Source organism: Narcine bancroftii, chromosome 4 (assembly GCF_036971445.1).
Source record: "Narcine bancroftii isolate sNarBan1 chromosome 4, sNarBan1.hap1, whole genome shotgun sequence".
Taxonomy (NCBI): Eukaryota; Metazoa; Chordata; class Chondrichthyes; order Torpediniformes; family Narcinidae; genus Narcine; species Narcine bancroftii.
In genome coordinates this window covers 232,338,640-232,351,112 of record NC_091472.1, presented here as the reverse complement: position 1 = coordinate 232,351,112, position 12,473 = coordinate 232,338,640, and the positions used below count along the sequence as shown (strand labels likewise).

The 12,473-nt window shown below is 37.9% G+C and overlaps 1 protein-coding gene across 14 annotated transcripts in view; it reads right to left on the bottom strand.

Moving 5' to 3' along the window:
- The window catches only part of hdac4 (histone deacetylase 4), a 481,405-nt gene that overhangs the window by 68,199 nt on the left and 400,733 nt on the right, over window positions 1-12,473 (bottom strand). For all 14 annotated transcript variants that reach the window (XM_069934297.1, XM_069934289.1, XM_069934292.1 and 11 more), the window contains 2 exons: window positions 10,437-10,623; window positions 6,208-6,341 (listed from right to left, as the gene is read on the bottom strand). In XM_069934297.1, the coding sequence (XP_069790398.1) occupies window positions 6,208-6,341; window positions 10,437-10,623 (321 nt within the window). The remainder of the gene's footprint in view (window positions 1-6,207; window positions 6,342-10,436; window positions 10,624-12,473) is intronic.

Sequence of the window (12,473 nt, the reverse complement as noted above, 5' to 3'; positions counted from 1 at the left end):
CTAAAAGAAAACATGAGGTTGCTTTGGCAGACAAGATATATTAAGAATAAAGGACAAAGGAAGATGAGAGTGATCATCTATTTGTGGAGCTAAGAGAGGGGGAGATCTTAAATGGATATTTTTGCATTTGTATTTACTCAGGAGACAGATATAGTTCAGTGGATATTGTCTATATAAGCTTTATTAAGGTTTTTGACCCGCATATGATGTTGCTCAAGAAGGCTTAGTCGCTCGGTATTCAGGATGAGGTATTAAATTGGATTAGACATTGTTTTTGCAGAACCTAGAGAATGGTAGTAGATGATTGACTCTCTGACTGGAGACCTAAAACTAGTAGTTTGTCTCAGGCTTTGGTGCTGGGTCCATTGTTGTTAGTCATCCATATTAGCGTTCTGGATGATAAAATGGTAAATTAGATCAGCAAATTTGCAGATGACACTAAGATTGGGAGCATAGTGGCAACAAGAAAAGCTTTCAAAGCTTGTAGTGGATTCTGGACCAACTGGAAAATGGGGTGTAGTGGACAGCAAAGCTCATAGCAGGAATTGGACCAAGTGGAAAAAAGGATTGCAAAATGGAAAATGGAATTTAATGGAGACAAATATGAGATGTTGCCCTTCGGGAGGACAACCCAGGATAGAACTTGCACAGTAAATGGTAGGGCACTGTAACAGAGGAATCTGGAAGTACAGATAGACAATTCCCTGAAACTGGTGTCATAGATGGAGAGAGACTCATAAAGTGTGCTTTTGGCATATTGTCCATAAATCAAAGTATTTAAGCAAATGGGATATTATGTAGAAGTAGTACAAGACATTAGTGATGCCAAATCTGGAGTATTGGGTGTAGTTTTGCCCTCATATTGACAGAAAATAAATCAATAAAATTGAAAGAGTGAAGGGAAAATTTAAAAGGATGTTGCCAAGACTTGTGAAGCTGAATTATAGGGTAGATGGTTAGGACTTTATTCCCTAGCCTAGAGCATTGGAAAATGAGGAGAGAATTGATATACAAAATGATAAGGGGTATAGAGAGAATAAATGCAAGCAAGTATTTTCTCCTGAAGTTTGGTTAGACAAGAGAATATGATTTAAGGGTGAAAGAGGAAATATTTAGGGGGAACTTCTTCACAGAGGATAGTGAGAATAAGGAACGAGCTACCAGTGGAAGTGGTGGATGAGGGTTTGATTTCAATATTTAAGAGAAATTTGGAAAGGTACACGGAATGGGAAGGGTATGAAGGATTATGGCTGGCTGCAGATCTATGGGACTAGGCAGGACAATAGTTCAGCATGGACAAGATGGACCAAAGAACCTGTTTATTGTGCCGAAGTATTTGATGGTCATATAATGTAGAATACAAGAGCTAGAAGGGAATATTTTCTGAGTAAAGAATAAATGAAATTAAATTCCATTTTCTTAAAAAAAGTAAACAAAACTTAATGAGATCATTTAGGTTATTTTCTCCATAAATAACTTTCGTTTTAATGTAAAGAATGCTTAAAATTGCCCTTCAAGATTCTGGAATTGTCCACTTCAGATTTTAGTCATTTGTTATATGGATGGCAAGCAAAGTGGGCTGATTCATGATTGAGTAGCTTGGGAAATTCTTGCTTAGTAAGTGTATAATTCAAATAATCTTATTACATTCAATCTTATATTGCAAAAAAGTAACAGTAATTTACTAAGTATAATGTTGCACCAAAAGGTGAAACTGAAGAATTTTCCACTGGTCACTAGTTTTAGTAAATGTGGGAAAATATTGCCTTCACTGTGAAATGTAAAAAGAGTTCAGTCTGGATAAGGCATTGCCCACTGCACAGGTCAAATAGTCCTGGCACTCCATTGTCAGCAGAACATTAATTCACCTATTGTACAGGTGTTCTTAAATAAAATACTCTATCCCTGATATGAGCAATTATTATTTTTGGAAACACTAGCCTATTGAAGATTAAAGCTTCTTTTTGAAACAGAACCTTGCTCTTTGAATACTGAGCAGTTGCAAACTGGGATATGTGAGAATTCCATAGTGCACTGGAGTATAGAGGGAAGTAGCAAGTCAGGAACAAACCCCCAATCAAATGTAATGGATCACAATTCATCTACTTGTGTGTACTGCTTTCAAAAAAAAATTGAAAGATAAAATCTACCAGAACACTGCCAGCATTTATGTATGTCAGTTGTTGTATTATCTTTAATTTTTCTCCACTCTTTTTCCTTATACATGTACATTGCTTCCAATGCCTTGTCTCATAAAAAATAAAAATGCAACAGACAGAAGGAAAGTACTTCAGCACCTCATGACTGCTCTGCTACTCAATAAAATCACGGCTTTTTTTTAACCTCAATGTCATTTTTTTCCCTATAATCTCCATATTTCGTGATTTCCTTAATTTTGAAAAGTCCATTATACTTTGTCTTGAGTTACTCAGCTACTGAGCCTCCAGACCTCAGGAAAAGAATTCTAGGCTTAGTAACCACTGGACAGACCTACCTTTACATCTACATCTTGAATAACTTATTCTGACACTGCAACTCCAGGCACTGCAAAATTCCTTATCAATATTCTGTTTCAATTAGATAAATTCTCATTCTTCTAAACTCTAGAGGACACAGACCCAATCTGCTTAAAGTCTACTCATTCAGCCAACCCGTGACCCCAGGAACTAATTTGCTGCATTCATTCCAGTGCAGATACATCCTTCCTTATATAGGAAGAATCAATGTACATAGAATTCCAGAAGTAGTTTGCACCAGGGATTGGAGTAAAATGCTTGTACTTGTACTTAAATTATGTTGCAATAAATACCAACATACTATTTGCTTGCTCAACTGGCAGGTCAACTTCCAATATACAAGGACACATAAATCCCTCAATTTTTCACCAGTTGATAAAAAGAAAATCAGCAGGAAATGACCAGCCTCTCATTTTACTGCCATGCCCTCACCACTTAGTTTATATTCCCTCTCTGCATTTTCTTCATAAATCACACAACATTGTGCCATTTTTGTGTCATTCGTGAACTTAAAACATGTTAGCCTGGACCCCCTCATCCAATTCATTGAAGCAGAACACAAGATGCTGTAGAGTCATCATGTACCTCTCTGGCACCCTACAAGCTGTGGCCTTTCAACTCAGAAATGAACCCTTTATGTTTTTTGTTGCAACTATCTTCTGATCCTTGCCATATTATCCTCATTCTCTCCATCATCAATTTTGTTCATTATTAAAGAGCCGCGTAAACTCCAAATATGCTACATCCTGGCACTAACCAAATAATGAATTTCATCCCTTTCAAATGATCCAGGTGCTCTTGGTTTCTTTACTGAATTGAGGCCAAGCCAAATCTCAACTATGCTCACCCCCTTCCACCTCAACCTGGCTACACTTCTCATTCAACAGATAAATGGAGTTGCTCTGGGAAATCTTGAACTTGCCTACTTTTTTGGTGGATAAGTGAGAAATCCATTATTTCAATACCATTAATGTCTATGCCACAACAGCTTTTCCCAATAAATTAACAGCTTTCAGTGCTGCTTTCCTACTTTCACCCTGAACTGGAAGCTTCAACTCAGCACTCTTTAATCTGCTCATTTCATTTTTCATGTCATGATTCACTCTTTCCCAATCCTCCCAGAACCATATTAGTTCCACTCCATCCATTCACATTTAATGGGTTATGCTCTTGACACCGACAGTGATGTCATTTTCAAATTCATCTTCCCTTCACTCTTACTCCTCTTTCAGCTCTTTTGCAAAGGGTTTTCCCTTTGAATTACTGACACCCCTTTCACGGGCTCCACAGCATTTAGCTTTTGTCCTACTGCATCCTACCTTATAGTTGTAGGAGTCGAGTTTATTTTCAAACTTAAGTACAATGTACAGATGCAGTGAAATTCTTATTTGCTGCCAACACACAGGTACACAAGGTACAAAAAATATAGTATAAATGAAATCACCACAATATGCAAAGTTAGAAAAAGCAATAATAAATATAAAAGGATAGATAAATAAGAATGCACAAAAAAAGGTGAGGTTTCAACAGTGCAGACAGATCTTTTGGTTATCCTGGAGCAGTTTTTTTTTTCCGGGGAGTTTAGAAGGTTTAAGAGGCTGATAGTTGTTGATCTTGAGACTGATTTTGAATATAGAAGTTCTGGACTCAGGCTTCTGTTTCTTCTGTTTGAAGGTAGAATACCAGGGTGATGGGGGTCCTTTATGATGTTGGGGACCTTCTAGAGGCAGTACCTCACACAGATAAACCTTCCCACACTTCAATGTCCAGAGGCCCAGATAAATTTTCTAGGTTAAATAATTTATTTGTACTTCTTTTAATTTAGTATACCTTATCTGTTGCTTGTGATCAGGTCTCCTCCACACACCAGAGTGCACAGTTTAGGTCAACACTTTGCAGGGCGCTTCCATTCAGTCCGAAAGTGGGATGCCAAACTTACATTAAGGCCATTTTAGATCTCTATCTCACTACTATACAGATATCTCTGTTTACAGCTTCCTACATCCTTTTAATAAAATTGAACATAACCTTCAGGAACAGAATATCATCTTTTGATTCACCATACAGACTTTCAGACCTGTGATTCTCATCTTTGAGATCCAGCTTTTGTTTCTCTATTCATTTCCTTGCAACTAATTTTGGCTTGACCTACCATCCCTTTTCTCATTGAACTTCTTCTCCATTCCATTCCTGCACAGATCTTAGATCTTTCCTCACCTTCCCATTCTGTACACCTTAAAAACATTTGGCTGGAGGTTGAACTTGCACGTGTTGTTTTGTGCAAAGAACACAAAATATTTGGCATCAACGTGTTGTGAATTCATTTCTGTTGTAAATCCTACCCGAAGGGGCTATAATTCATCTTAACACAATTGTTCTTGGACATCATCTATCCATGCAATTGTGCCAAAGTCTTGGTGCTCAATTTCTTAAATATTTGAAATTAGAGCAAAGATGTAGAAACTCCAACGTTTGCTTTTCTATAGACACCCAAGAGATTGTAGATGCTGGAATATAAAACTAAACACAATCTCTGGAGAAACTCAACAGGTCAAGCATCATCAGTGGGAGGAAAATAATGGTCGAGGTTGTGAGCCAAAACTCTTTTAGAAGTGAAATATACAAACAGTGTATGGAATACAAATTATGCAGACATAAGGTTGTGAATTTTTTACCTAGATTTCTTAGAGCAATTTAGCCCAGCCCTAAAAGAAAATATTGATTTGACTCTCCTCAAATTAATCAGAGCAATTTTTAAGTGCAAAATCTTTAGTTGGATGAATAAAATGTAATTATTTTTGTCTCTGATACTTCTGAAGTTTTGCCATGCCATGCACATTAAAACATACAGAAAACCCACAAATTATACCAGCATGAAGTTTTGACATTGTTGTACAGATGAAAGGGCTGTAGCCAGACAAATGGATAACTAAAGTCTGGTAGTTTCCCTGAATAAGGTTGACAGCCATTTGAAGTTGTTGCTATTGCATTAAAAAGTCACCAATTTAGATCCATGGACTCAGCAAAACACCTCAATTTTAAAAAGGAATAGAAGAAAAAAATGAAGTAGTGCTTGTGAGAACATCATTCCTTTAGTATTTTTTTTTTGCACTTTGAATTATAAAAGCACTCCCGCAAACTGCATACTTAATCCAGTATTTGCAGGTTGCCTGCAATATATCCGAACCCATGAAATCAGAACTATATTCGAATGATTTATATCAAATTCTCAGGTCAGATTTAATGACCATCATTTATTATGGTAATAAATTAACACAAGTCTTGTCTCTGCAGATTTTAAGCAGTTTCACAGTTCACAGGATAAACCAAGATTTAAATGTTAAATTTTTAATTTTATTTTACAGCACAGGAGAAACTGATTTTGGCCATTTAAACCCGTGTCACCCAAATGAACCTACAATCCCATATGCTTTGGAGAGTGGGAGGAAACCCACGCAGATACGGGGACAACTTACGAACTCTTTACAGACCGTGGCAAATATGAACTTGAGTCGCTGAGCCTGGAATAGTGTCACAGTGACTACTATGCCCCCATTTCTATCTTTGAAACTCTCTGAGTTTGTACTTTCAATTTTTCTGAAGACCATTCTGGGCCATTCAACAGTGGTACCAACAGTTTGATTCCATTTTGACTTGAATCAAGGGAATCCTGTCAGTGTTTGGAAATTACCTCACATTTGCTGCGTAGGCCTGTCTCCTGGAGTCGAGACCAGATACTCTGGATTCTACCGGCATGTTCAGGATGGCTATTTGTATTCCCACATGTGCAATGGTGCTTCAGCATCAATGTATCATAAACAAGACCTGTCAGAGGAATAAAAGAAAAATGATCAAGGTACAATTCACCATAAAACAATAAGAGAAAGACATGAACAAGTAAAAACACATTAAAAATGTAACAATTCTGTGGAACTATATGAAGAAATTAACTTTTTTTTTTAGTTGAGGATTAAGATTTGTTGCCTCAACCTTCTGCACAATAATTTTAAGAAAAAGTCTATTAAGGAAAAAAAAAAGAGCATTTCAGAATTGCCTATATACAAATAAGTCAACCAAGGATTCATAATCAGACAGCATGGAAACAGGCTCTTGGGCCCAATTCATCCATGCCAACCAGGATGCCTCCTGAATTTGTCCTATTTGCCTCTCTTTGGCCCATATCCCTCTACACTTTCTTATCTACGAACCTGTCAAAATGCCTTTTAAATGTTGTAATTTTCCCACTCTACCATTTCTTCCACATTTCACTCTCTGTGTGAAAAACTAGTTCCTCAGGTTCCATTTAAATCTTTCCCTATGTCCTCTACTTTAAGACTCCCCTGCCCTGAAAGACTGTGATTGTCCACCTGATCTATGACCTTCATAATATTATTAACCTCTACGTTTATTTTTCAGTTTCTAGAGTAACCAGTGAAAAGACCCCTTTAATACCATCTTCTGTCTCCTAGCACCAAGCCTGTTTTGAATCCATTTGGCGAGATCACCCTGGATTGCACGTGATCTCACCTTCCAGATGAGGTGATCATGCAGGATCTCATATGAAACTGCCTCATATTGATTTATGCATGACAATTTATTTCATTTGATATTGGAATCAATGGCTTTTGTCAATAATCAAACTGTTGAAGGAACTCAGTGTGTCAGGCTGCAGTCATGAAGGGAAAATGAGAGCTGACAATCATGGATCAGTAAGTGATAGGTAACAGAGGAGGCTGGGGGTCTTGAGTGGAGGTTCCAAGATCTGCAGACTCTTATATCTCTTCTTTGAAAAATGCCTCCCTCAACCCATATGCTGCAGAATCTTCTGTAACATTCTGAGCTTATATATAATGTTCACTTTATAATGAGCAATTAACTGTATGAAATATAACTTTTTGGGAATTCAAATTATCTGGATGATGGTGTTTAAAGGCTACATGTTCCAAGGCAAGAGTTTGGCCTCAATCTAGTCCAGTAGAGTTATTTGGCCAGAGATAAAGAGCTCACGTCAGTGTTTCCAAACAGAAGGTTCCATTTTAAATCAAGAATAATATCCAATATAATTTCCAATATTTACCAAACTCTGCAATGTTTCAACTGACCACCTTACGGTTACGTTACGCTCCTGGAGGTTTGCCTGCTACACAATATCAAATTCTTAATGGTATTAGACTAAGTTTTGGAAGGAAGGAACATTTGAAGAGAGACAATACAGATGTTGGAATCTAAAACAATGGTGGAAGAACTCAGCTGGACAGATAGCACTTGTGCAGGCAAAAGGCAAAAGCTGACTTTCTGGGTCAAGACCCTGCATTATCAGTGAGGGAACAAGAAAATTGCCAGTAGATGGCAATGTGCAGGGCAATGGGATAGGAAAGGATCTCTTTAAGAATGAATAAGTAAATGGACAGAACAACTCTGATTATCTGAAATGGTTGAGACTGGGCCTATGGATAAACATTTTTTCAGAGAACTGGACATTTTTTAAAAACGGCCCAGAAGCAACAGCACATCATTTGAAACAGTGTTTAAACCTCAAACAAAAAGGGAATACTTTTTAAGAATTTATGTTTCACTCTCACCAAAAAAATGCTGACTGCCACTGATAACTGAGATGAACCCAACGGCGCCAATGATCACTGAGATGAACCCAACTGCTTCTGTCGATCACCGAGATCTCCTAACCACCGCTGCCAATCCCTGACATGAACCCACTGCTGCCACTGATCCCCGGGGAGGTTTCCTGGGTTGGTGGAACACTCACTGGAGAGTCAGAAGGCTGTCTCCCCAAGCACTGGAGCTCCCGACACCGGAGTCCTGACTGAATCCTCCCCTAGGCCTACTGCACATTCACATGAGAGAAGTAGGCCAAAGGGAGGATTTGGGAGTTGGTGTCTGGTGTTCCAAGGAGGGGGGGAGGGGAAGGGGAGAGGAAGGAGGAAGGGAAGGGGAAGGGATGCCACTGAGCCTGAGGTCTCACTCCTGGCCAGGAGGCTGGTCTCCTTGATGATGCCAGGACAAGGGATTCTTCTGACCACTTGTGGCTGAGAGACAGTGGCATGCAGTTGGAGAGGGAGAGGTGGATAGAAAAGTCAATAGGGGTAGGTAAAGAAGAAATGGAACGAGACACAGGAGGGAGTTACCTGAAACAAGGAAATCGTCGTTCTAATTTCATGTTGAGTGAATTTTTTTTCCAACCTGTGAGGTTAGTTTGGCTCCGAAAAAATTTCGGATAAATGAGGATTTCTGATTTGTTTTGGATATCGGAGAATCAGATTTCGGATAATTGTGCTTATTCTGTACTTGAAAAAACTTCTTAAAAGCCATGAAATTTAAGAACAATTCCCTAACATTCCAAATGGTGCAGAGGTCAACTAGATCAGGGGTGGCCAAACTACAGCCCTGGGCCAACTGCAGCCCGTTGCCCATTTTTAAGTGGCCCAGAGTGAACTTTTATAAATAAAATGGAATATAGCCCGATAAAACATTGTCTCTAACAATAAAATGCTCTATATTTACATTGCACTTCTTAGTTTCAACACTAGATGTCGCTGCCATTTTGACCAACGATGAGATGAACGGTTGGTTCCAATGTTATTCATCGATGAAAACATTTATGTCAGTTCAAAAGAAGTTTACCTCAGTTGATTAAACATGGTAGAACTGAAAGGATGGAAAATAGCAAGGGAGTGTCGAAAATTTCAGACACGATGGAAAAATGAATACTTTTTCACAGAAGTCAAGGGCCTATCTCCAGATTTACACATTGCATCGTAATCATTAAGGTGGACACTTTGGCCATGAACTGTATTCACTGAGAGTTGTGGTGGAATTTTGGAGACTGCCTTGTCCCTTTCTTGATCTTTTCTCCTGTTCTTATTTTGCACCCAGCTTTTTATTTTGCACTGCTTTTTGAATGAGAGTTTTAAAGAGTTTTACTGTATTCATTTAAATTTAAGAGCAGCAGATACAGAATGCCTACTGTAATATGTGAGCAGATCAATAAACTACTATAACGTCAACCATTAAACTGCTCAGTAGTGCCGAAAAGTTATTTTGATAGAAAATGTATATTTTTGTGGCACAGAGGTTTTCTGGTTGAAGAGCACCGTTTTTCTTTGCAGTGTAGCTGGTTGACAATTGTTGGTCTGAATATATTTTTATATTTTTCTGTATGCAGCCAACAACCAAAAGAATTTGGCCATCCCTGAGGTAGATGCTGTTATTTGATCAGATAAAGATCCAAAAACAAAATATTAAAATATATCCCATTCTGTTTTGACAGTCAACTGACTATAAAATACTTCAAAAACAAAATAGTGCAAATATTGGAAATCTAAAACAAAAGCAATAAATATTGGAAATATTTATAAGGTCAGGCTGCATCTATGGAAGGAGAAATGGTTATAATTTCAGATCATAGATGCTGCCTGACCCTTTGTTTCCCGCACTTTCTGTTTTTGAGAGAGGGATATGGAGCTTCTGCCAAGAGCTAAAAAAAAATGGTTACAAATGAGCTGCAGGATGAACTCAGTGGGTCAGGTAGCACAGATGCTGCCTGACCTGAAGAGTGACTTCAGTAGTTCCTTTTTGCTCCAGATTTCAACATCTGAAGTCTTTTGTGTCTCCTAAAAACAAAGGCTTTAGCTTTCCCAGTTTAACTGGAGTAATTAGATGCACTTCTACAAACGTCTGACAACATGAGTTAGTCAAAAGAGCTGACCTTGAGCTTAGGATCAAAGCATGTGTTCCAAAAATTTGGATATAAAATGCACAATATTTTACCTTTAAATGAAGACTACCAAACATAAGTTACTTTAAAGTATAAATGTAGCTGTTTGACAGGTGTACAAAATGACCAGAGAAAAGATCCAAGTTTGCATGGATCACCAGTAATTGATTTAACAACCAGCTATTTACCTGTAGTGAATTGAGGTTTACTCGGTGGTTCTTGAACAGAGATAGGAAAAGTAGCAGAAGCAGGTGATGACTGCGCTCGGGATAGGGGACGATGCCCACTGTAAGATACGGGAATCCCTTCCGCCTCCATGGATGCTTGGTAATTGCGAAGCTGATGAATACGTTGCTGTTCCAGAAGCAGGGCTTGCTGTTGCATTGAGAGAAATAAAAAGGTTAAAATGAAATCATCATATGAAGCAGAACATCTATTTAAGCAATCTTACTTCTGATGCAGTTTTATTTTTGATTCCTCCTTTTACATGGGGCACATAGCCTTCTCACCACAGGTGCATTTTTACCAGTCTTAGTAAACTTTAAATGATATATCATCCTTTTTTTCCTATCTTTGAGAAGAGGGAAAGGATTACATCAGATATTTAATTAACAACCTATTTTCAGAATAAACAAATGAGCAGTTTGATATATTCATCTGGTGGAATTTGTGTGGAAATTGAACTACCAAGTTTTCGAAATTAATGCACACAAACCCTATTCTAATTTATTCTCGTGAATTAACCTTTGTGTAAACATTTATACTTATTTTAATACCTCCCATGGCAAAAAGAGAGAGGTCAGTTGTAATACAGGTATGAGCTGCTTAACATCCTCGATACGTTCTGTGAACTGGGCATTGTGCAAACATCATGTTACTGTATATATTTAGCAAAACTATATACGATACTGAACTTACAATAAATGAAACTGTTTTTTTTTCTTTTTAAACTTTTCTGTAAACACTTTATTAGCCTATATCACACACAATTTAATAAAGAGGATCAGGATCAACAACATCAAGGTTCTCAACTTCCTCATAGTGTTCCAGTGGAAGAGTTTCAGGTCAAATAACCTCCACTGATTAACTGTCACTTTGTAATGCCTGAAGGACCTGGCTGTTACTCTTCTTGGAGAGGTGTTGGCTTCTTCAGGAATATGTCCAGTGTGGCATGCCTTGTTTGCCTTTTATTTTCATCATAAATTTCTTTATATGCAGGAGAAACTGCATGAACATTCCTCTCTATCAGTGAAAAGCATTCAGTGTTAGTGTCCATCTCTTCAGCAAGCTGTTAAAGTCTGCAAAGCATTTGGCTAACCCCTTAACAGTGAACTTATTCTGCACCCGTTCTTTTTTCCATTGCCTCTTCTTCAGTTCCATTACGTCTGCTACGTCCTGTTCTCGCATTCTCCGATTGGGATTTCTGATCGAACTCCATTATAACCCTATCGGACCATGGGTGAAGGACATATATGCGGCCAGATGTTAAGTGGCAAGCACCTGCACCATCATTGAAAATCAAGCATCTCTTTCAAAATATTTGACTAATTTAAAATCTCTGTTAAGAATAGCCATTGGAACTTGGATTGATACAATTTTATTCCCAATAAATCATATGCTGCTGACGAAGCTCTGTATTTTTTATTGTAAATGTGCAGGTCCAATGACTTGTATAGAAATGGAGTAGAAGGCATCACCTTTCTTTCTTTCTTCTTTGCGGATAAAAGTAATCGATTTTTAGTACAGGTACTTGCTGCAACTTAATTTTTCTAACTTAGGAAGAAAATTTGAAAATAAAATGAAACAGTTTCAACAGAGTTTCAAACACACCTAGTGGTACACAGTCATCAACTGGTTATTGAGTTATACAAAATAAAAGCAGGAGAATTAATGAAAACATATTTGCAATTGAAGCCGAGAAAATGACAGTCAAGGAAACATTACAAAGCATATAGCAATATCTTCTAAGTCCCATCAGAAGGAACAATATGCAAATATTACAAATAAAATTGGCTATGTAATATTCTGAAGCAGGTAGGTCAAAAAACAGGTGGTCCTCATGTATTGTTGTTATTTTTTTTCTTTCTTTGGCTTGGCTTCGCGGACGAAGATTTATTGAGGGGGTAAAAAGACCACGTCAGCTGCAGGCTCGTTTGTGGCTGACAAGTCCGATGCGGGACAGGCAGATTGTTATGCAGTTCTGTTAAGTATCCTTTTGCATGCAC